General features: G+C 36.8%; 1 protein-coding gene across 1 annotated transcript in view; it reads right to left on the bottom strand.

Annotated features, from left to right (window-relative positions):
• The window catches only part of NRCAM (neuronal cell adhesion molecule), a 158,298-nt gene that overhangs the window by 63,113 nt on the left and 69,745 nt on the right, over positions 1-25,440 (bottom strand). Inside the window, 2 exon segments of the mRNA XM_064507881.1 lie at positions 213-230; positions 2,818-3,005. Of these exon segments, the coding sequence (XP_064363951.1) occupies positions 213-230; positions 2,818-2,908 (109 nt within the window). The 5' untranslated portion in view covers positions 2,909-3,005.

Raw genomic sequence — 25,440 nt, 5'->3', positions numbered from 1 at the left:
TTACTGAAAACCATACACAATTCATTGCTTTAAATACCAGAATGATTTATGTACAGTAGTATTTTCTGCATGCACAAAACATTCAGCCACAGCAAACCAAATTATGAACAAAATGCCAGAATCACACATTTTGGATTGCAAATTCAATTTGCAACACAATCAGTATTAATTTTCAGCAGCACACAGTCTAATTTTTGTGGACAGGAACTTACATTCTTCTAGAAGTTTTGCTTTTATTCCCCCATCAGAAACAGCAGGTGAATGGGCAAAATGGAGATTAAAAAGAAACATTTGTTAGTAAAAAGACAATTAGCATTTTTGAGAGGGAAGATAAGTATCTCTGGCAAGTACATTGGTCACCATTAAAAAGAAAACATTTAGCACTGTAACCCATGCAGTGATTCCTGAAATTCCAACGATTTCCATTGTGTCAGAAATGCTATATTTATCACAAATTTCACGGTATGAGAAACTTCTCTGAAATATTGACTTTTTAAGGGCAACCAGGGTATGTGACTTTGGCCCCACAAGGACAAGAAGCACTGATATGGAGGAGACAGGAAATCAGAATTAATGGAGTGCGCTGCCCTCATGCTGCAGCCAAAATCAATCTACCCAAATGACCATATGGAAGAACAAAGGGAATGCTTCAGGCTAAAATTACTCTTACAAAGACAAAAGCATCTAATTCTATTCAACAGACATGCAATTATTTTTGATTTGAAAAATACTTATCACTTATTTTAAACATTTTGCATATATGGCTCCTCATCAATAACATTTTAGAGCAAGTCAAACTGCTTTAGGTCAGCTACACTTTTGGTCATACCTTGCATACTTTGGGACATTGTAAAGCATAAGAACTGCCAACCTGGACGAAACCAAAGGCTCAGCTTATCCAGGATGTTCTTACTACCACGTCCCTGTGGTGGGTGTGTAGGGAAGAGCTACAGAAAATGCAACCCTGCCCTTCCCTTGTGGTGCTCTCCCAGTAGCCATTCCAACCATTATTTATGAAAACAATAATATAATTATAGACATAATTTTGGTTAATATGATCTTTGGCTACATATTCATGTATCTAACCAGATCTAACACATTTATTGATGACATATAGCAGGTAACATGTTAATTGAGAGTTATCATGACACTTATAAAAGGGCTATTCATTCTCATCTGTTGATGCACTGCTGGTTAATCTAGCTTGAAGTGTTGCTCTGTGCACAAGCTACCACAGTATTGAACAATTAATATACATTCCTAAACTATAAGAACAGTTTAAAACCTTACTTATAGGCTGCAAAAGTATTTACTGAGAAAAAATAAGTTTAGAAAATAAGACATTTGCTCATCGTGCTTTTAAAGCTGTCTGTAAGTCACAGCTTACTGTTTTAAAGACATTCACAGCGCTACAAGTCTGATGTCATTTAGATATATTGATCTTGCTACAGAAATAGAGGTCAATGGTTTGAGAGGCTTGGAAAAATGTACAGGGAAAAAAAACTCAGCAAAGCGGTTGCAAGCTTTGTTGATAATTATTAAAGAAAAACATGCATTTATGGTAGAAAGGTACCAAAAATATGGGGGCAAAGAAAGCCATGCAGATTAGAATCATAGGTGAATTTACTGATGCATTAATCCATGAATTTAACAGCAGACCTGATGTTCTCTTCTCTGGCAATTAGTTTTACAACTGAATAGTCCATGTGAGGTGGAATATGACTCACTGAATTCTGAAAATGTGATCATGCTTATCTTAAAATGAAAAGAACACCTGAAGCATGAATAAATTCATAAAAATAGCTATTAGAGCCAGATGCAATGACAAATGACAGTATCTAAAGTGGTATTTCCATAGGATTTAAGCCTCTAAATACAATATCCCACGAGCTTCACCTGCCTAATGTGCCTAACTCTAAATTTTCCCCACGTTAACAGAGCTAAATCTAGCCCAGTCTTCAGAGGGATGAGGCATTCAACAACTAACTTGCTGTTGTGCCTGACCTGGCTAGGGAAACTGGTCACTCTTCTGTGCAGCAGGAATATCCTGAGTATGCTTGACAGTCACCAATGCTAACAGACCCTAAAAAATGCAGCAACTACTATTTCTTCCTTTTCAACATGAGATGATACCTTCAAGGCTCTGGTTCCCCACTAACGTAATCCTGAGTAAGACAACAGAATTTCATACCATGGGATTTTCCCCCATATACGTGTTTCCTCACTGGTTAATTCCAGAGTTCCCTGCTCAGCACACTTACTTTTATCTTAAAGGTAGATACTTGACTCTTTCCAGTAATTTAGGAAACCTATGCTTAACTCAGTATTCTGAGTCAAAAAGTAAGATGCTTCCAATGTCTCTGGTTTGTGTATTTGAATCTTTTACTGGATGTCACCTCAGCCCCTAGAAACTCTCTTGTAGCTTCCTAAGATAAGGGTGACTTTTTTACAGCAACTAGGAATAGTCCTGGTGCTTTCAGCAAATTGCCAACATGACCTTAGTGCCACAAAAAATTAGCTTCTCTGCCCTTCTTCATTTTGATCAACTAAAGTGTTCAATAAAGGCATACAAAAGTGTGATGTATTTCTCAGAATCCTCTGTTAACCTTTTTCAAGTGAATAATGGTATTTCATATGTACAGTTTTTGAAAATCTTAAATAAATTCACATAAGTATTCATAATCACAGTGTCCTGACCAAAGTGAGCAAACACATTCCATGTTTAGTCCCATGCTGGAGTTATCTTCATCTTCCTATATATAAATTATACAACTAATTCGCCATTACTCTGCACTTACTTAGCAAGTTAATACTTACAGTCTAGAGGTACCTCCAATGCAGAAATCATTTGGCACAGAAAGAGAATCAAGGAAGCTCTGCTTGCAGATGTGCTCTTCTTTTTCATCATGATTTTAGGATGTAGGAAGTAACTCACACTGGAAGAATGATGTCCAACTTCATCAGATTAGTGGCTGGGAATAGTTATGTAAATATAGACAAGAAACCTGGTAAATAAAAATACGAGAACAACATGGAGACACTATGGAGACTCGAATGATGACATCTTAGTAATGTTATGAAGTACCAGTACTCTATGCATTATATCCAAGGATAAAAGCAGAGAACAGCAATTACACAATGTGCTCTAATGAAATACAAGTGGAGATTCAGAAATTCTTAACATACCTAGATCATGATACTTCCCTTAATTCCTAAGGAAGCTAGTGAATAACACTTACAACCTTCTTGAAGGTTAGGTAGGCTTCTGATTACACACAAAATGTATAACTGACATATGCTGTCATATCTAGCCCCGAAAACCAAAATTTAACTGGCATCACACTGCCAAATTCTCTTCTCTCCTTTCCTGGGTCAAGAGTTGGCAGAAATCAAATTTAAGGGAAATCTGTTCTTTTTTGAAATGTTCTAGATTTTCCCTCTCAAGCAAGTGTGAGAGATCATATCAAACCAAGGTAGAAGAATGATTCTGACACCCTCCTTATTTTTACTGCATTCAGGACCAAAAAGAATGTTGAAGGATTAAAAACTAGCTGCCTGTGAGTCCCATCATCATTACAGGTGACCTGCAAAGAGCTGTAAGAATGAAGCTTTAGAAATCCATGACAGAAGTCTCTAATTCTTATGCAACACATTCTCAGTAATTGGACAACAGCTGAGAAACCACTTTCCAGATGCCAGACTGATCAGAAGATTCACAGTGATCAGCATTAATTTACCTTGAAGACAGCATTTCCCAAGACCATGCACACAAATGCAGAACACAGTGCTATGAAGTCCACAAGGAGTAAAAGTTGCAAAGAAGCAGCTGAATTAGGCTAAATGAAGAAGATTACTTGTATTTCCTACGGTTACTTAAGCCAATCTATGCAAAGAATTTGCCTTAATATTTAGGTTACAGAAGAAATGATGTCTCCTAATTGCTTCTGTAAATGGACTTTCTCTTTGTATAGTTTTCTGATCAGAGACTGGAATTGGAAAACAGCTCTGAGGTGTGAAGCTCAATTTCTAGACCCAGCGTAGCACATCAAACTCACGGATCCTCACTCTCGCTGGCTCTAACACTGATGTTTGCTTTGAAAGAAACATTGGACATCTTGAGAACTGCTGATTAAGGCACGATGTGAGAGGAGGAATTGGTTATTCACATTCCAAGCTATCCACACTACACCACGCCATAAAAAAACTACTAAGTATTCCACATGGCAGATAAGGGAGATTACAAAACTCATCAGGAGAGACAACACCGGAGTCCTAGCCTTTGTATAGTTATTTGTACAAAGTAGAACTGTATGAACAGATAAGCTGGTGAGCCTAACTCAAAAATACCCAGCAAGTGGTTAAGGCATACAGCAGGAAAGCATGTAAGTGGATTCAGATTCTCTTAGTCAGAAAAAGAAAGTGAACTAGGCTTTCCTACGTTTTAAATGTGCATCTTAAATCATGTCAATGAAATCGACCCCACTCTCCCATTTCCCCCCAGTTTGGCAGATGAAACCAAAATAAATACCCATAAAACCTGCTCATAAATGCATTTGGAGGGAGGCCGGGGGAGCGGAAAAATGTTTCTTCCATCCCGTTTCAGGCACATAAACTAGCTGGTTAGTTTCCTGTGACTCCTCTACTGTCAGTAAAGACAAAGAAAAAGGCCTCTCCTGAGCGTGATTTAAAGCACTCAACTTGTTTTCCTGCACTGAAGAGCTCTTCAGAGAGCTGATTTCATTTAACTGACTGTAGTTGTCTGTTCTCCTTTAGTTAAGCTAGGTTTTCACAGACTACTCTCTTGATCTTCACGCAGTCTTCTCTTTTACATCACTGCAAGTTCAGATATGAACTACATAGCTGAATGATGATTTAAGAGATGCTTTCTCTGAACAACATGTTTGACCCAGGATTTACAGGACAGTCTTTGAAGGATTCTACAAGTGAACCTTGACTTTTATTCCTTCTTCTCCAAGCAAAATTTCAGTTCTCTTTACAAAAGTACTGAGAACCTGATTATCCAGTTTATTGTCTTGCTCTTTCATCATGTAAAATGAGTAATCCTATTGCAGTGATTTGAGAGTATTTGAAAATTAAATTGCATTCCCTTTGAACAAGTACCAATGGATACGCAAGCAGTGGTGAATCAGGCTCATACATGTGCAATTAAAATGATTGTGAAAATAATACCCTTGAGAAAATACTTCACATTGTCTACATCTGCTATTGCAGATACCTATTTAGTCTACTGCTCTTATGTCTGGATATAATATGGGAATTTAAGAGGCAATGGGAATTATAAAGCTGAGCTGACACACTGACTTTGTCATTCTTCATAGAGGCAAGGCGCCCAAATGTTTTGTGATAGAACGTATTTAACTGAAAATGATTGCAAGTTTGTCAGCACAACTGGATGCTCTTGTTCAACATATTCAAGATTAAATCTGACACAATTTAGTATGAATACAACAGCTGCTGACTAGAACTAAACATTGTTGTGGCATATTATCTGCTACAAAATAAGGCCAAGTGTATACATGCAGCTTAATGTATAAGCTTCGATTTCAGAACTCAGAATACTTATACAACAGACTGCCTTTTCCTACAGATAATTTGTCTAACATCTCCTAACTCAGTCACTTTGTCCTACTTTTTTCACAGGAAAACAAATAGATTTTGACAGCTCATTCAGGCTATTCACAGATTTGTACAAAGTTCTATATACCTACATACCTCTTACTTACATAATAAAATATCATTATGTTTCCTATGCTTCTTGCTGAAATGTTAATTAGTGAGTAAAAACACAGAGGTCAAAGGTCAAAGCTATGGTTCAACAAATGAATCAAGGTAAATGTGAATGCGTAAGCAAAGCGTAATAATATTTCATCATGAAATACAATATCAAATCTCAAAGGGTGGGCTTTCTGTGCATTAGAAATGGATTAGAATCAAGTGAGAGACATCTACTTTTTTTTTTTCTTCCTTTTTTCTTTAAGGATATGTTTACGTGTCATGGATGAGCTACAGAAAGACATAACCGTAAGAGTGAAAGCACCAGTGAGCCTGAGGTAGAACATTTGGCAGTGTCACAGCACATGGTTCGATGCCAGTGATGTCTTTGCTGTGATTCACATGTCTGGGCACTTTGGTCAGAAAAAAAGAACAGAATGATGAAAATAGATACTCTGAAAACCGTGAAGGAGCTAGGAAAAACAGCATGCATATAGAAGCAAGGCAGAATCAGAGTGCTTTTTACACTACAGATCAAATGGGCCAGGAACCTTCTCCCGGCCTTAAGAGCAAATGATACACCATGGTTTGCATCCATACAAACTCTCTTCCCTTCTGAAACAAGGAAGCCTCATCCATACCACCTACACACTGGCAACAGCCACTGAGTGCGCTATCCCCTCAGTCCCCCCTGCCCAGGCATTGTCTGGGAGAATTACGGTTTGCCCAGACCAAAACCTGCCAGGGAGAGGATTAACAGTATATATGATCATGGAACATACATAAAATACATATATTTTACTATACTATATTAGTAATTAGTATTACTGATCACTAATCAGTGTATTAATACCTACACACTCTCAACAGACATCTCAAAGTTCAATCAATTAAGGCTGCAGCTGACAGAGGAAACATACTTTTCCTGTGGCTACAACAGGGGCAGAACAGCCTCACATCATCTTCAGCATAAGCACGCTGCAGCTTTGATTTCCTCCATGTGCAGCTGCAATGCTTCTCTAAGAGGATATAAGAAGTGTAAGGAAGTGCATTTACCACTATTTAGAGTAATGCAGAGCAACAGAATGTATCTTTTAAACATAATCTTGCTCCACAGAGCTTCGATGTATCAACTGATTATGTATTTCTACTTGATTAGATTATTCTAAGATATCAGGGTCTGTCTGAATGTGAACTGAAATCAAAGACAATGTCAGAAATGTGAAAGGGTTATAAAACTGCAAGAAAAAACAATTCGAATACTTCATGCACATTACAAAAAAAAGCATTCTGTGCTATGCAGTCTTGATTAAATTAACAGGAAACAACTTAGACACTACCTATGACAGGAAAAATTAATAGTGAACACAAAACTTTTCCTCTGCTTCATTTGTTTAATACCTTTATTTTTTCTCGGAGCTAAAGACATATATTATTAGAATATAGGGAAAAAAAAACATTTTTCAAGGGAATCTGTTTTGAGGCAGCCTTATGTAGAGCTCCACAGAAACAATGAAGAAAAGCATTTTAAAACAAGGTAAATGAATTTATGACTTATACATAAAAAATAATGTGTGTGTTGATAATGCACACATTCTATGCACACATTTTAACAGAAAAAAGCACAGTGCTTGCTTTTGAAGATAACTACAATTCCCTTATCAGTTAATGACAGATCTTTGTAGGGTTTATGCGTTTTATACAAATATGTGAACTATGCAAGTATCAATAATTTCATTAGAAACTTTTTGAACCAGTTTCAAATTTAATACTTCCTTTTCAGCATACCCAGCAGTTACAGCATAAGTTAGGTAACATTAAAAACTCTGATTAGAAACAACTATTTCATTTGAAATCTTTCAAATAAAAACAGATAATGCACTTAGCATCATATTACCTAAATGGTATAGACAAAATACTAATAGAAACAAAAATGCTATTTAGATATATTTATTTACCTTACCTTAGATACACTTATATACCTTTATTCTACTTATTTTTATGGTGGTAGCATGACTTCATAGACTAAGCACTCATGTAGGAGTCGAGACCTGAGTCCTGTTCAAAACTCTACCCTTGCGTAATCACATATTCAATTCAACCCGCAACAGTTTGCTTTCTCTCCCTGTCTTTTCTTACCTAATAGATGTAAATTGTCCAAGGTATGGTATATCTACGGTTAGGTAGTCTTAATCTACTTGACACAGGACACGCACCTCTGGGGTGGCAGAATACAGATGTACAATAAAAAAATGTATAAAGCTTTCCAAAATACACCAAAGTAGAAATCACAAAGTATTAAACTCTCTCTTCTGACCTGCTCTTTACGAAGCCCATTGCTTTGTTTTTGGCTATATCATACCTGCTATGGGGGCATCCATTTAAAGACGACTACTATGCAGACAGAACTTTTGCATACGATATGGAACTCCTGAACACTAACTTAGATACCACAGGTACTTACTTCTGTTAGCTGGTTATCTGTACTTTAGCCATTTTCAAGCCTGTTTTCAAGAATGCCAGCGTCAAGAGCTGTGTGCAGGATCTAAACAGGGTTCTGTACAAAACTGCAGTTCTATATACAGTGTAAAATCACCAGCCTTGTCATGCTTATTGACTCGCCTTACACATAGCATTACTCCTTTGGCTCCAACACTGTACTTCAGCCTTCTTATTGGTCTACTTCTTCCTACGACCCTGACAGAATTTCCTGTCTCTGTACTCTCCTCCCCCATTTTTCAAGCGTAGCCTGCTAGCTTCCTTCTTCCTAGCTAGATGATTCATATTTTTCAATATTTAAAAATAAAAATTTGGCTCACTCAGTCAGCTTCATCTCTCTTTAGGACTGTCTTGTCTTCAGGGTTATTGCTGTTCTGCCAATCTTCAGATTAGCAGCTAATTTCAAAGTGTAAAATTACAGCTGATAAATTCAACAATGAAAATGCTAAATATCATCGGGTTTTACATTGCTGCTCATGTGAATGCCACTGGAAAACCACCTAGTCACTGATAATTCTTTATTGACAATCATATATTTAGACCTGCTAGCTAGTTTGTTATTCATTCAAGTCTGGTCTGTTACATTATATAGTTCAATTTATGTATTCGTTAATCAGTGTCACATGGTACTAAGTCAAATGCTTCTCAAAGTCTATTACATCAACAGTGTCATCTTAGTAAACATGTAATTTTAGCAAATATTAAAAGATTAAAATCAAGTTTGTTTTACAAGCCCTACTTTCCATAAAACTATGTTGACTGGAATTAATTTCATTCATGGCCTTTAATTCTCTACCAACGGTGTCCTCAATCAGCTTTTTCCATATGTTCACTGTGATTTATATCAGCCTATATTTACCCTGCTCAATCTGCTTGTCTGCTCTGATTCTGGGCAGATCATCAGCTCTCTTCCAGTCTTAAGGAATGTATTAAAAATGAAAACCAGTGAACTAGAAATCTCCCGCACCAGCTCTTTTGGAACTCATAGATAAACTTATCATCCCTAGGCCTGCTGATTGAAAAATATGTATCTCCAATACATAATATTTAATATTCCCAAATGGCTACTAGTGACTGAGAGAGCTCTTCATCCTAACCTGATATATCACGCTTTTTCCTCAAATGCATCATCTTACTTGTAATAATTAAAATCAACATTAAAAGCACACAAAACAGTGCTATTCCCCTTTGTGTTCTTAAGGCTTGTCCTTGTAAAGTAAATCAAACACTTGTCTACTTATTTCCTTCATGGCAATGGCCAACACATCTGTCATTAGAATAGAAGCCCTTTCACACATGGACCAGTACTAACCATGTATCTACACAGCTCTAGCACAATGGGATCCAATTGCCTCTAATGCAACTTCTGTGTAAACTGCTGAACTGGTATTTAAACAGCTTCATTATGGATCTGTTCGTTTTTGTGTCACCCCTGAACTGCACTTGTACGTGGTCATCTGACACTCTCCCAGCTGATACAACCTTGCATGAGGTTGAGTACTCTGGTCCAGTCAGGACTAACAGGCTCCTATGAGAGCATGAAGGTCCTATTGAAGCACACTCAGCAAAGGATCTAGTCCTGTAACAGCATTTTATTAGGGCTAAAGAGGTGTAAATGAAGGTATGCCTGTTCTGGAAATTCTGTAAGTCATACTCCAGTCATCCATACATTGAACAGGAGACAGGAGGAAACCTGGCTTCTAGTTTATAGAAAGGCAGTTACTCAGCTTCAGTCTTTTCCACGCTGACAAGACACAGGCAACCTGGATCTAGTCTTGTTCACTTGTTTTTTTATATTTTCTTCTCTCCAACTCTATCTCCCTTTTTCTTTTGGGAGTCATTAGTGTTGTTCTTCCTTGAATGCTGTAAAATCTTGGAGCTGCTAGCTGCAGCTTACTGGTAAATTACTATGAGCACTAGATAGAGCCAAAAAAGCAAGGATACTGGTCCTTAAAAATTCCACACAGCAAAGTCTTCCTTCAAGTGACTGCCCTAGAAGTGCCAGTGTCCTTGCCTAGAAGTGCCCAGAAGTGCAGAATAAGAAACATTAAGCACAGAGTTCAAATGTCTGATTAAGGGCTGCAAACAAGCATGTAAGATCAGTCATGGTCCACAGACTAAAATCCTCTCTTGAGAGCAGCCACTTACAGCTGATTTTTAAAAGACTAGAGCAGGGTAGATCTTTCCTTTTACAGTTGTCCTACATATTCCCTGAGGACCTTCAGATTCCCTATTTGGCCCTTCAGAGGATTTAAACAGAGGACCACTTACTTTCTAGATCCTGGTCAGATTAAATTATAAGGTGCTTTGACTGGGGCAGTTGCATACATGGTACAGCAAAGCTGTAGGTACCTCTCAAACAGGGAGATGCCTGGTAAGCTTAGATAACGCCAGAGTCAGATAAGCAGGTGAATGGTATTTTTGGATTGCAACTTTAAACCCAGATGTCTCAATTTTGCTCAAGTGTTCTAAATTCTTCACCAGAATTAGTCTTTATAACCTTATTTTTTACCTCCTCCCTTATAAAAGAAGATGGGATGGAGTATAAAAACAATGTTTTAATGCCATTCTTTTCAGCAGTCCTTTAGAGTAATTACAGCCTCAGCAAATATGCTTCATCTCTTGTGCACGTACATGTATGTTTTGATTTCTTTCAAAGACATTAAAGCATTTGAATTGAGCACAACTTTGCAAATCTGCTGAAGACAATGGAAGTACTCAGGAAGGAGTGAAAACATTCCTTGCGTACGTTGAAAGACACATAATTTGGTTTGAGGCACATCACTATTAGAGATGGTAATTGAGAAGAAGTAAAGAATTCAGCCTGATTATTACATTTCTCAGTGAGTTAGAAATCTGGCACAAAAACAAATTAAGAATGCATTCTTACAGCCACTCAGAAACAGGTACCCACATGATGGCACTATTAGGGTAGTATTTCAGGCTGTACTTTTAACATTTGCACAAGCATGCAAATGTGGTAGCAACCATTAAGTTCACTTTCAGAAGGCCTAATTCAGAGCGGGTATCAACAAGACACAGGATTTCAAGCAGTCCACCTCTTTTCCACTGAAAGGTTTTGCACTAGAGCAAAAAAGTGCTTACTGAAGAAAATATCTATGAATCATCAGACTCTGCTATTACAGCAAAACCATTTAGTGCAAACAGAACCTAAAGGAAAACTGCAGAACAGGCAGAAGGAAAATGTACCACTGACCTGAAGGAGAGCTCTGAACTCAATGTCTACAGTTTCTTGTAAATATGCAGAAGGGATGCTCAGCTGAAATACTCCCTGAAATCTTAATTTCTTTGCCTAGGAAATATGATGAAGGATTTTTCTTTCTTTTTCTTTCTTTCTTTCTTTTTTTTTTCTTAACCATCCAGAATCCAGAGCAGGGGCTTCAAAGGGCCTATAAGAAGGTAAAACATTTTGTATTATTCTGGTTAATCACTTTCCTTACATCCCTGCAGCTAACTACCAAAAGCACTGTCTGTCTAGGAGAATGCCTGCAATGCTGGAGATACTCTTGTGAAAAGCTTACTGTGCAAAAGAACAGAATCTGATTCAAAGATGGGGAAACTCCTCCCTTTGGGAAGTAGAGCAGAAACCACTAATATTAGCATGAAATGCCAGAATAGTTATGCTAGGGAGGAGGTCGCTTAGAAGAGGGACAGTGCCAGAAACTGAGGACTAAGGCATTCTGTCAGATCTAAAGCCCTAACAAGTACACTAACAAAGGAGGGTAAGCAGCGCTGAGGGAACAAGCTGTACGAATTCCAGCTAGTTGCCTTGGGGAAATTTTAAGGAGATGGGGCACCGGTCACCTATATGTAGTATCTATTTAAACACATACAGTTAAGGCAAAAGTTTGCATGTTTGCTGTTTTTAATTTTAAATCACTCTCTTAAAGGAGTTACAATTATATCTGTTAGCTTGAAAACTCTTGGCATGCCATTAAAAATTGAAATGAATATGAACCAAGAGCTCAGATTCAAACATTTCTGAGCTTTAGAAAGATGCCTACCTTCTTCTTGGAAAGGACTGATAGAATTCAAGATGGTTACAGCTGTGCAAATCAGGCCTGTCCCAGCTTTATAATGCAACACTAATTCATGCTGCTACTGCTCCCAACAGGAAAGTGTGACGCTTAAACAAACCAACCAACCCCTCAAAATTTGCAGATATCACCAGAGCTGTGCTACATTTCATAAACAGGCCATTTCATAACTTATGCCTAGGGTTTGCTGTTTAGAAGCCTATATGCAGGGATGACTGGTGCCCTAACAGCCAAAAAAAACTAATCAATTTTTAGATTTTCCAATATTATCACTTCTCTAATTGAGTATCTCTAGTTCCCTCTCACTCTCAAATACTTCATAACAAAATGTGAAGTGCTAAACAGCTTATCACCTTCATAAAAACTGCCTGCTGCAGCTGGAAACCTTAACTGTATAGATAAAGTAAAGCAGGGAAGGTTGGCGTTCGATTTCCCCCCTTTTTTTTGGTTGCCTTTTCTTTTTCTTTAATATTAACTTGTAGAGCAGATAAATACCTCCAGCTTGCTGAGGTATTTATCTACAGGAGTAGAAACTGTGGTAGTTCTAAATTGGAGTATACAACAAGGCAAAGCCTGACATAGCAAGGATTGTGGCCGTACAACAACGCACTGTGAACAATGACACCACTTCACTGTCTATTGGCAACATTAGGTTAAGAGTTGACTTATTTGGCTGGCACTTGAGAAACTAGAGGAGACTTGATGTCTTCCCTCAAGAGCTGACACAGGGAGACAGAGATATAATAAACTACAACAAGGGCAAGTTCTTCCTGGCTGCACTGCCAGGAGTTTTTCCTCCATTCTTGATGAATAGGGCACACAGCAGTCCAGATAGTGTCTCCTATTTAAAAATATCAACAATAATGTCAGTCCTCCATTAGGTGGCAGATTGACCCAGAGCGAGGACAGGGTAGATGCTTCGCTGAGTTTGGAGTTGGGGCAGAAGAGGGTGAAGGACAGTGGGTAGGCAACTCTTTAGGCAAAATGTGGAAATGGGATTCAGAAGAAAGTACCAAGTAAATAGTATCTTTTCTGTTTCACTAGGGGGGAGGGGGAAAGGCAAGAAGGAAAAGAAGTGCAGATGTACTTAAAGGCATTAAGGTTGGAATTACACGTTAAAATCGCATGCATGAAGCCAGAAGGATGTAGAGAAACTGAAATTAAGAGATACTAACAGGAAAATTACAAGCAGAACAATCATTCTCCAGCAGAGTTTAAAGCATAGTCTGGAAGATGATGGGGTAAACTCATCTATGCAATACACAAATGTATAGACCCAATGCTGTTATGTTATTTTAGTGGAATGACCTAGAATAACATATACAATGTATTGAAATTTATATTTACAGGATTAACACCTTGTGTCGCTGGTGTTATTCAACCAGATCTGCCTGTGGCTTTATCTAAATTCTGGCTTGATTAAAACTCTAAGATTTGTTCTATTATTTTTATTGCAGCTGATTCTTTTCTCTCTTCCCTAGTCATTTTCTTGTACCTGCATTATCAAAGACATAAAAACATAGCAATCCCATGAGAGACTTATTTTTATGTGTTTCTCATTTATATAAATGTGGAAATTTTTCCTGCTATTATAATGTTAGAGAATTAATATGACTATATATTTCAATGTATCAAAAATAAAGCCCTGCAGCTTAATTCTCACAATAAACCTTGTGCTTCTAATAAGAGTTTTAAAAATACCATTATCAAACTGAAACCTTCTAAATGAGAAGTGCTAACCTACATTCCCATGCTGCTGCCCTTTCATTTAAAATATATTTTATACATTAAGAATATTTTAAATTTGATTACAAAAATCAGAGAAAGCACTTAATACCACTAAAATAATGTAATTTTAGGTTCAATTTTACAAATCAGCAATGGGACAAAGCCAATAACTATTTGTAAGCCTGGGTGAGCTTTTTTATACAAATCATTAATTCAAACCTTTAGGGTAAAAAAAAAAAAAAAAAAAAAAAACCCTCATTTATTCATCAAGAAGTTAATCCAGTTTGTTCCCTAGCTCACATATAGCTTTCCCTGTGTTTTTTTGGATGTGTATGCTATTAATGAAACACAGAAACTTACCCTGAGTTTCAAACCTATTATAGTAGTAAACATTACATTTTGATATAAAAACTTACAAGGTTAACAGATTCATTTGAATTTCACATTCACATTACCACCAAGGAGATAAAAGAAATTTATTTCCTACTGCTATGTTTACTACTGTTTTCTTGGCTTGTTACAACTAATTTATCTTTGAAATCAAGATCTCAAATTAAAACAGCATACTTTACTTTGCAAGAATAATAATTTATTTTTCTCTTTTAAATTAAGCTCAGTACAGTTCTACACTGTCCCACCAACAGTCGAGGGAAAACCATTCTTCCATTCAAAGAATTCTACCAAATACTTTGTTTTTATGTTATATAAATATTAGGCTATGTACAAATGATATCACCCCACAAAATTAGTAATAAATACTGAATTAAAGGAAGAAAGACTTTTCAAGGGAAAGGAAAATAACATTGCAAGAGAAAAAGATAAAACAAAATCGCAAAGTCACTCAAAACAACCTTTCTGAAATTTAGCTGATACCACTGAAAAAACACTTTACTACAAAACTTGTAATCTAGACTGTACTTTCGTAATAGCAGACCCCTAATAAACGTGTTATTTTTTCCACATTTGAGAATGGATACATTTAAGCATACAAAAATAAAAAACTTACTAACCACATATACATAAAAAACTATATCATTATATAGTTATATATACACACACACACAATATTTTTATCACACACTGAGCCATTCAAAGAAACATCTGTTTTTTACACCAATACCGTTATGCCAATACAGAAACAGGGCAGCACAATTTCACCCCACAGCAGGACTCTTCTTCTCAGGAAAATACACTGTTTTATAATTACACATTCACAGTATCTCCATAAACTATCAACTGAAGCCAGGTTATTTGCTAAATTTCTAAATATGCACAAAAAATTAAAACCAGATTTCTCTTAGTATGGGTACACATAATAGCAATTTCTCTTAGCACAATTATTAGAAATTATTTTAGTATATTGTACCATTTTTAATTTTTGTATAATTGTAACATTTAATGCATATTTTTCATGCAAATGCAGTACAAAATATGAACACTTCTGAACTTTGACAAACTATAAACACTTTAAAAAGTGAAAATATATCATATTCTTAATTCGCTGATTACTTCAAACACTTGGCTTGGCTTTATAGTTTTGACAAATTATCTTATTCTTGGAGGGAATTTTCAGTCTTTCCAGTCATAGTTAGAATAACAGTGTATCAAGGCAGCTTGTCAGTCAGACCCCTCTCCTTTGCACATCTTGAAATATTGATCCTTCAAAGAAAATACAAACAACTGCTCACTTGAGTCTCAAGTCATACCTGCAGGTGACTCAGCTGTATTAGCATAATACTGTTCTGGATTTCAACACGTAAAGAATGCAAAATTGCTGTAAATCAACATTAAAGGCTAAAATGATTTTCTCAGCCATACTAATTTGAGAAAGATGCCAATGTTTACAGATTTTAAATTTTAAATTGTCTTACTGCTTATACATCAGAGAAACCATAATATAACTAAGACCAGAAAGTACTCTTTAATCTTTAATATAAATTTGAATTTTGCTGTTTTTCCAATTTATCCAGAGACTTAGCACCATTTAAAATTATGCTTTGTTGTATTCATTTTAATCAAATGTTACTTTAATTGGGTCTCTAAGGACATGCAGAAATTACCACACCACTGGGATGAATCTAGTTTTTGATCTCCTGTTCTTAAATTTATTTCCAAATCAACCTGATTTTTATTCTCACCTTTAACATCCCTTCAGGCATTATTCCCTAGGGTTCCGCAACATTAATTCCCAATTCAAATTTTCTCAGAAGAGTAATATATCTCAAAGTGGTAATTCTGGAAGGTCAGACTTCTGGAAATGGGGACTTCTTACCAAATCTTCCTTATGGCCTATGGGAAAATGTTGACACGTGAAGTAGGGCTCCTGGGAAATGCCGCACCAGCATATGGATGGAGAAGGAGGATGGCAGACCTATGCTGCATGTAGGTTCGTGGTGCTTCTGAGGGTAGTTGCTGCGCAAGTATGCTACAAGACTGGAGTACCTCCTTCCAGTACGGAGCGAGAAATGAAGGCAGGACCTTGGACACCGAGTGGGAAGGCACACCTGCTCTCCCCTTCCCCAGCCTGATCTCTCCTAAGCACCTTCCTTTCCGGGAGGCAGACAGATGGCTGCCTTTGCTTCCTCCCTGCAAACTGAGCTAGCCACCAACAGACTGGAGGAAGGCTGTTCTCCATACTGCTGGAAGAGTAGCCTTCTATGAACAAGGAGAGTCATGAGACATAAAGTCTTGAGAGGAAAAAGTCAGTCTTTGAATAAGAGCAATGTAACCCATGCTGAGATTTACCTTTTCTTACAGTCAGAATTAATAATTAATACATTTTCCTTAGATCAGGTAGCTTCAACAGCTGAAATGGGTTGATGATACAAGGCGACAAAATTAGAGCACTCTTCCTATGGATCTTTATTTCTTCCGTCTTTAGCATGAAATTAGCTCAGCTGTTTCACTGCAAAGATTTGGTAGTTCACCATTTTCTAGACTAAACTACAAGATGTTAAATTAGTTCATAATTGTATTCCATAATTAAGTTGGATTCAATCTGCCTGGACAGCATTTAGACTAAATCTAAGTTTCATTCATCATCAGAGTAAAATTTAACGTAGAAAATCAACTTACATCTCTAACTGCAGGAAAACAATATTTTTAATATCAAGTTAGATATTAGGTTAGTTAGATATTAGTTAGATACTAACACTGAAGGGTGGGGGGTTTTTTGGTTTGTTTAGACTTTGCGGACTTGTTTTGGGGGTTTTTTTTGGTCATTTGAGATCCTGGAACAAACTTGTTAAATTATATTTTAGATGGAATTGGATCAAGTTCATGAAAGGCATTATGTCATGTGGGTTTCCTGTGCAGCAGTCACTGGACTCCGGGAAAACCCTTGCAAGATTCCTCTCCCAGAAGGAAAAAAGCATAAACAGGTGACAAGACATTTAGGATCACGTATCAATAAGGCATAGGAATACTCTACTCATAACCCTGAAAGGAAGAGAATCCGCAACTCCTTTAAGGTTTACACCTTTAGTTTTTTTTCATTTCAACTGAGAGTGGAAGAGAAAGGCAAGTGACCTGTTTCCAACCTGTTATTATTTAAGGTTTTGTACTGCATTGTAGGGGATCTCAGAATTCACACTCATGACTCATTTTAAACTTTGTAATTGGTTCTAACTGGACTTGGTTGGTATAAGAAGGCATTAGATGGAATCTGTGGAGATGGCAGAGATGCAGGAAGCCCTTTTCCCACTCTCCTTTATTCTTGATAGTGGGTTCCCAGCATTAGGCTGGGGCCAATCTAGCAACAAAGAGTGATTAAGAAAATTTTGACACCATAATGCTTGCTGCTGGATAATTTGCCAGGTAAGATAATAAGATTTCTGCTTAAACCAAGTTCCTTTCTTCCTCAATGGCTGACAATCTTGGCTACTTTTAACATTGCAAAATGTATTCACATCAGTATATCCTGGGAAAAGTGTGATATACCTCATGTTTAATATCATAAAGCAGAATTTCCAGAGACACAGCCAACAGTTGGCATAATTGAGACATTCTGAGCTTCAAACATATGCTTTCTTAAATGTTTAAATCAGAAAGAGTTTACCTGAGTCACTGCATTGGTTTAGCAGAGATATTGAATGTCACGCTGAAAGAGGGGAAAAAGACTCAAAAGACTTAAAACAGATAGCTAAAATACTGTTTAAAAATGAAACCCTCTTAATGTATTTGGGTCAAAGTACCTGTACCAGAAAAAGCATCCATTGAAATCTGAATTGAGAAAACAAATACATTAAACCTTAGTTAACTGGACTGCAGAGTAAAAAAATGAAGCCAGCCATAAAATTCCTTTTGCTATTATAACAGCATTAAGGGCCAGAATTTCTCTTTTCTGCCAGCAATTACTGCAGTCCCTTGACCAAAGGACTTTATCTGAAGGTCCATTTAGGTACTTAATCTTCCAAACAACCTGAAAAACTGCAATATGAAAAGGGAGCTTCATGGACACTAGAAGAACTACTCTTGAAGTCATCCTTTCTTTGCTATCCTGAGTAGAGTCACAGCATTATGGAACCAACTAACCTCCCAGAATTAAAACAGGAAACTGTGCAAAAAAATTAGACTATCCATTCAATGGCCATACTCCTTTTTCTGCAAGGAGTGGTCAAACAGTTCCTCTACAGTTTTTGCCTTCCACTGAAAATGAAAGGGTTGGTACTTAACTGAAGTTTAGGCGCATTTTTGCATTAGGCTTGCTCTGACCTAATGATAAGCTGCTACTAAAAAGACAGGGGAAAATGGAGAAGTCCTGAGCTCCTCTCCTGTGCCTCACTGCACGTCCCTGTACCCTCTCCTTCCATTTGGTTTAAGAACTGTAGTATCCTCAGTAAGTTAGATCAGTTCTTTGATCCAAGAGAAAACAAACCTACACAAAAAAATATTTAGCTCCTGACCTGACAGAGACTGCCCAAAAGGGACTCCCTCTTTTGGATGGCAGCCTGGAATTAAATGCGGTGACATACCACGTGAAACTATACCTTCAGTCTAAGTCTTCATGCAACTGAGCTGGGACAATACCATAATAAACTATTCCTATCACTCCAAGTTTACTCTGTTCCTCCCCACTGAGGCACTGGTGAGGGATACTCTGCAAAAACAAGGAAAATGAGCAGAGTAGAACATCTGCAAACATATTCATGAGCAGAAGCTTTTCTTAAAAAAAAAATTAATCAAAGAAAGATCCTAATGTCTTTGAGTTCCTCCATTTATGCAAGGAAAAGGTCACGAACACAATTTTTTAAATCACTACAATGTCCAAAAATGTAAAAATAGATGTTACTCAAAGACAACCTCCCAAGTAGGTTTCCCTACCCACCCATTTTGCTACAGAAAACTATTAACTTCTCAAAATCACTTTCTTACGGTATTTCACAAGGAATTCTGACATGTTGCTGGTAAAGTCTTGGAATTTCATTTATACTTAGCCCTTTTATTCAGTTTAATCAGTTACTCAGTATGATCATTCTTTTGCATGGCCTTCAGCTAGGACATAGTTTCTTCATGTCCCTGTGATTTATGTCCATAACTTCTAGCATTCACTCCTTTTAAAAATATTTTTCACTTTAACATTGCATTTGCTGACTTTAGCAGAATCTTCTACCATTCAAACATTTAATGCTTATAATTTTGGGAAAGCAAAGATATATTTTATTTTGATGCAACTCACTGGAATCCTTATCTCATATTTAGCAATTTTAAAATACACACACAGCACAGTCTTGAACCTCCTTCCACATGTTCAGGACAAGATGTTGAATAAAACATGATCCAGGGATAGATGGTAAGCAGCAGGCTACAAACATATTAACTTAAGAATGGGAAGGGATGATAAAATTCTCCCTATCTACTGGGCCTTTAAATAGGTCCAAAATAGGCTTTAATAGCCTCAGATCATGTAAATAATAATTCAGAATAGATCCACTTCACCTTAAACCCTAGGATTCATGTCCTCTTTGAATTCCTCTTGACTTCTTTCAAGAATAGGGATGGAGGTGTGGCCTTAACCATCAAAGACACTGGGACCGTTCCCCACTTTCCTTCATAAAAAGAAGCTCTTTGGACATATCACATTTGCTTCTAGAAGATAACACTTTTAGCCTTTAAAAACATTCTGCAGGATGCAATAAACAAACATTCCTGAAGTCCTCTTACCATCAAAGTCTTGCATTAAAATTTTTATTTCTTTGACCTCACAAAATTGTCAGGAAAAGTCCTTCCAGACACAGCAATCTGCTAAACAAGAAAAAAACATCTGATCCAAGGAACAGATGATTAGTTCAACCCTCAGGCAGACCCATGGAAGAAAACTACAACAATACTTCAACCATGTTGAAGAAACAAAATACTCAGGACATCCAGGAGGGTTTTATAATGAAAAATAGAATCCCATGAAGATTATGGGTTCCCACAGATTCCTCAAGCTCATCAACAGGAGACAGAGTAGGCCCTTGTAAGTACATTCTCATACGCACATGAGAAAAAGGAGGCAGCTAGCCTCCAGCATGCCTAAGTATTGCCTTCTTGAGGTCTCAGCCATCCTGCTACTGTTCTGACTAAATCTTCACCAGTCAGGCAGAAAAGGAAAGCTTTATAGGAGAATTCCCTGCATCACTAGCAGTGCTTTCTCAGAGGTGAGAAATAGTACTTTCGCCCCACAGAGTACAGAATATGGCAAAAATAAGGTTCATAAATAGCAAAACAGCTTTTTGAAATAAGGCCTGCTCATATCACATAGCAGAACATGACCTGGAGGTCTCTGAGGGAGGCACAAATCAAGCTTGTCAATGATGCAGAGCATACCTGGCCAGCTTGGGTCCTAAAAGAAGTGTTACCATGCTGGATTTTACTAGTAAGTGGGTTCAGTGCCATCTTGACAATGCTATTCTGCTTACAGTTTTAGAACAAGCTTGGCCTCAGACAACTCAGGTAACTCTACACCAGCAGAGAAATGCCCATGGCGTTATCTTGAAGTTACTAGAGGAGACGTGCATGTTTTAATTTAAGCATATTAGTAGTTCAGGTGACTTCACTAGGAGTCCTTGAATTCTTGAAATTTATATATATGTTGACAGGATCAAGTTCTCAGCCACATAAATAATGATGACAGTTGTAATGTTTAAACACATTGGTGATAAATCCTTCGCTTGTACTTCTCAGATAACATTGCAATTTCCGGGAGTGCCTTCTTTCGAACACGATTTAACCAAATAAAATATTTAGATTTATTGCTTTAAATACTGAACCTACTTCTACTTTATTTATATGACTTCACATGTGTAGAATTCCACTAATCTGAATGGAATTACTCCTGATATATTTTGGAAAGAAGAACAGAATCAGGTCCACTGTCCTTATATGCTCCCCTGTGACATGTCTGTTTTGTTAAAGCAGGCAGCCTGAAAGCCAATATTCACCCTTTTCTCACGACATCTCAGCCACTTTCAGAAGATAGCAGATACACTCATAAATTTCACTGCACATTTCTGTTAGGAACACTAGTAGTGACATCTTACTTTTACTATCTTTATGATTCAAAACATATCCTTGTATTTCTTCATAATGAGTTGCAGCATTGTTCGTAATGCATTCCATCAGGAACATGAACCTTTAATTTTGAAAAGCACCCGTCAAAGAAGTGTTATACATTGTACAAACAGAGTAAGTATCAAACATTTACTGCATTTCCCTGAGTTTTATATCCACCAACCTTTTACATTTATTTTATTCAAATAACATGGGTTTTTTTATTCAGGATAAAATAGTTACAATAACTGTAGGCAACAACTATAGACCAGTATATGCAGTGTCCTGCAGAATAATTCTATCACAGTACTGTATTTCACATATATTTACCAGGATGCATTTTATATACACTGCAAATACTATATTTGAAGGTTTTTTCCTCGAAAAATAGGAAAATTATATATGTTATATAATTAGTTACGTTACTATATATGTCTTCTACTATTACATATATATATGTAAATACACACACACACTTTCACATATATATGAAAAGAATATTCAGTTATCTTAATCAGCTTGGCAAATTGGGGAGCCTGTTGCTTTGATGACTACTCTCCTTTAAAAAAGTGCTTCATGTAGTTTCTGTGCCTGCTTGCATCTGGAGTACATGCCTGGCACAACACAATTTTCCATTTGCACACCAGTTTGCAGTTGATATGGGAATCATTAAGTATCAAAAAGTTACAGCAGCTACTAAAGAGAAAGTTGATAAGTCAGATTTAAGCTATTCATGGGAAAGAGGTACACACAAAGAAGGTACTTGACAGACCATTGGTTAGTTACTCTGTTTGGAATGTGATGTAGGGGAAAATTAACCCAAGATTCTCCATCAAAAGTCACTGAGCTATATCACAAATTTAAACCTACTTTGGTTAAATAATCAATTAAACTGTGTGACATGTTAAATAAAAACATGTAAGGGGAACAAATATTTTCAAGAGGTTTTGACTGCTATTCTCGTTTCATCTATTGGTACGCTTTTAAAAGAAAAACAGAAATTTTGAAAGCACTGCCTTAATATAGTAAAGTAAGAGCAATGTTGCTTTTTCACATGAATGATAAGAAGTATTTGGGTGTGTAGGTTATGCCAACATAGAAATTTTAAAATGCATTTCCTTTATTTACCAGAGTCGAATGTGATAGTCTTTCAAAAATGAAACAGAAGCAGTCTTTGTGCTCAAAGCCTTACAGCTATTCGAGCCAGCACCCTGACTTAGGAGGTCACTTCCTAGGCTTCTGCCAGGTCCATGCAGAGATGCTTTTTAGGCTCCATTGAAGTTCTCTCCTCCCTTTCAGTGTGCTGTTGTCTTCGACTGATCAGATTCTCGCCTGTGTGAGTGAGCACATAATGCAAACTATCCCTCTTCCAAATTTGTAGGAAGCCTTTTTTTTTTTTTTTTTTTTTTTTTTAAAGTAGAAAGATATTTTTTCCTGGGAAGCTGTTTAGCTCTCTTATATCACTCACAAACAAAAAATGGCAGCAAAGACTATCAGTATCAAGCTTTCCCAGACAGCATCAAATACCTATTTTGTACTCTAAAGTTAGTCAACTACTTTAAACATGAAAGAACTAAAAATTGTGTTGCTAACAATTATAGAAGGATGTCCAAGGATGCACATTACAGAAGGATGCACAAGAACTTTTGAAGGAAGTGTTCTATTAAACTTGTACTTCTAAAGCTACTCTAGTCAGAAATTTGTTATTAAACTCCTTACACGTGGTCTTCTTGAATACAGAACTCAATGCAAATTACATCAATTTTTTTTTAATGAAAGTATGTTTTTTAAACAGAGGTGAATGCACTCCTCTGCTAGTGAGAGCAGATAGTCTTTCCTTTTGCCACTTGACTGAGATTAAATGCTGCAGTAGGCAGACACAAGAGGGGCTCTCTACAATGCCCAGAGAACTTTTCCATCCTTTTTCCCCTAGGCAATCATGACCTGCTTTGAGGAAGTACAAAACAAGGGGGAAAAAAGCATTTTTGATTAATCCACTGATTCCATTTTATTGTGTTTTGTCAAGCAGAATATGTAATTTTTTTCTCCCATTTTGCCAGTAGATTAGTTCAATGATCTACACATAAAACTAGTATAAATTTTAACATGAGAAGGATATATCCTCTTTAAAAATATTTGTACTGTTCAATTCATGGCTGTTTCGTGACATTTCAAAAACTAATGAGTATACTGACAGATGACTGGATGACAGGTTTCAAAGAAATGTTTTAGCTTTCTGTGGCTAAACATTTGACAGTTTTCTTGCAGAAGTAAGTTTTCTGAATAACACTTAATAGAAACTGAACAATAAAAATTCTGCTCCGAACTTTACAAGCCAAAACCACACGAACTGTAATTATTTTAAAAACTAAGTGGCCATCAACATTTTTTTATATTCAGTCTTTGTTTTGTTGTTCTAGCACTGTACACTGTCATTATCTGTTCTTTCAGCAGTATTAAAAGGCTTTAGAAACTGCTGATACTCAGTCATTTACTCTTTAGTGAAGCCAGAAAGCTTTATAACATTAACGGACCATGTCACATATCAAAAGACACTTAGCTACTGCAAAAGAGTGCTCCTGATGCCAGACAGATGACATTATTGAGTCATTAGAGTACTCTCATCTGCTAATTTTTAGAAGATCCATAAGAGTTGATGAATCCCAAAACAAAAGCCTCTGAGGAATAAATATGAGATTACATATTCTTCAGCATGCATTATTTAACAGTGTTTCTGCTTTGGATTCCACAAATCTTGTATAGACTAATCACTTAATAAAAGTCTGAAAACGGTGATGCTCCTTAGATGCTTTCCTGAATATACTAGTTTCCTATTTCACAAAAGGCTTATATTGGCTGCAAAGGCGTAACTGGAGAATTTTAGTATTACAAATTTTAGATTTGATCTTTTGGAACAGAGAGAGCAGGCAATCCCTGGTGTTTAATTAGAAGTCTGAAATCACCTGCTACATTTTACTAATTAATACTGATCCTAGCTAAGTACAGAAATGGTACTCTACGCATTTTTTTTCTCTGATGACATTGCCCACAGAGAACAATCTAATCTTCTACTGATTTACTATCAAGCATAGAGTCAATGAGACTTCAGATCAGCCTCCAGTCTAAACTGAGGTTACTCTTCTTGCCTCTGCCTAATAAGTTAGGGATAAATAAGTTTAGAGTCAAGACTTTTAGTTCTCCATGTTTAGACTTATACATGCACAAATCCACATGAGAAAAACTGAGCCACTATCCTTAATTCTTTTTCAATTTATATTGGCTTCGGGTCCCCTATTGTAGGCCTGTGCCCAAATTAATCTAATCAGCAGCATACTAGGGGTTCTGAAAGGTTATGGACAAATGTCCTCTTCCATCTAGCTCAATTAATACAGAGGATTAACAAGGCTTAAACAGGGAAAAGATCAAATGATCAGTTTAGCTGGCTGTCACAGAAAGGCAGGCAATACCCGTCAGCAAGGAGAAACTGGGCAGGCTAATGGGCAACAACATCTTTTGCTGACTTAGCTGTTTGAAGAAGCTGTTTGAAGAACATCTTTCTGTCTACAGCTATGTTGAGATGTGTTGAAAGCAACAGTTAGGTCAACACAGTGTGTTGCTTCAATCATTTCCTACTGTGAATGAATGGTGATGAACCATGGTATCTTAGAAAGCAAAGGTTTTTTAAGTGTTGTTTAGTGAAAATGTTGAAATAAGGGCAAGGTGTATTCGCTATTCAAAGTGCCGCACTGTATCACAGAAGGCTTTTCATATCCTTTCATGGCCATTCTCCTTTCAAATGAATTCAGTTGAAAAGAGCATATACATCTTTGTGTGTGCCTTCCTACATACATAGAGTATTACAGATGAAAAGCACTTGTCAAAAATCAAC

The sequence above is a fragment of the Dromaius novaehollandiae genome, chromosome 1 (genome assembly GCF_036370855.1).
Source record: "Dromaius novaehollandiae isolate bDroNov1 chromosome 1, bDroNov1.hap1, whole genome shotgun sequence".
NCBI lineage: Eukaryota > Metazoa > Chordata > Aves > Casuariiformes > Dromaiidae > Dromaius > Dromaius novaehollandiae.
Note: the sequence above shows the minus strand (reverse complement) of the source record. Positions and strands in the feature narration are given on the sequence as shown.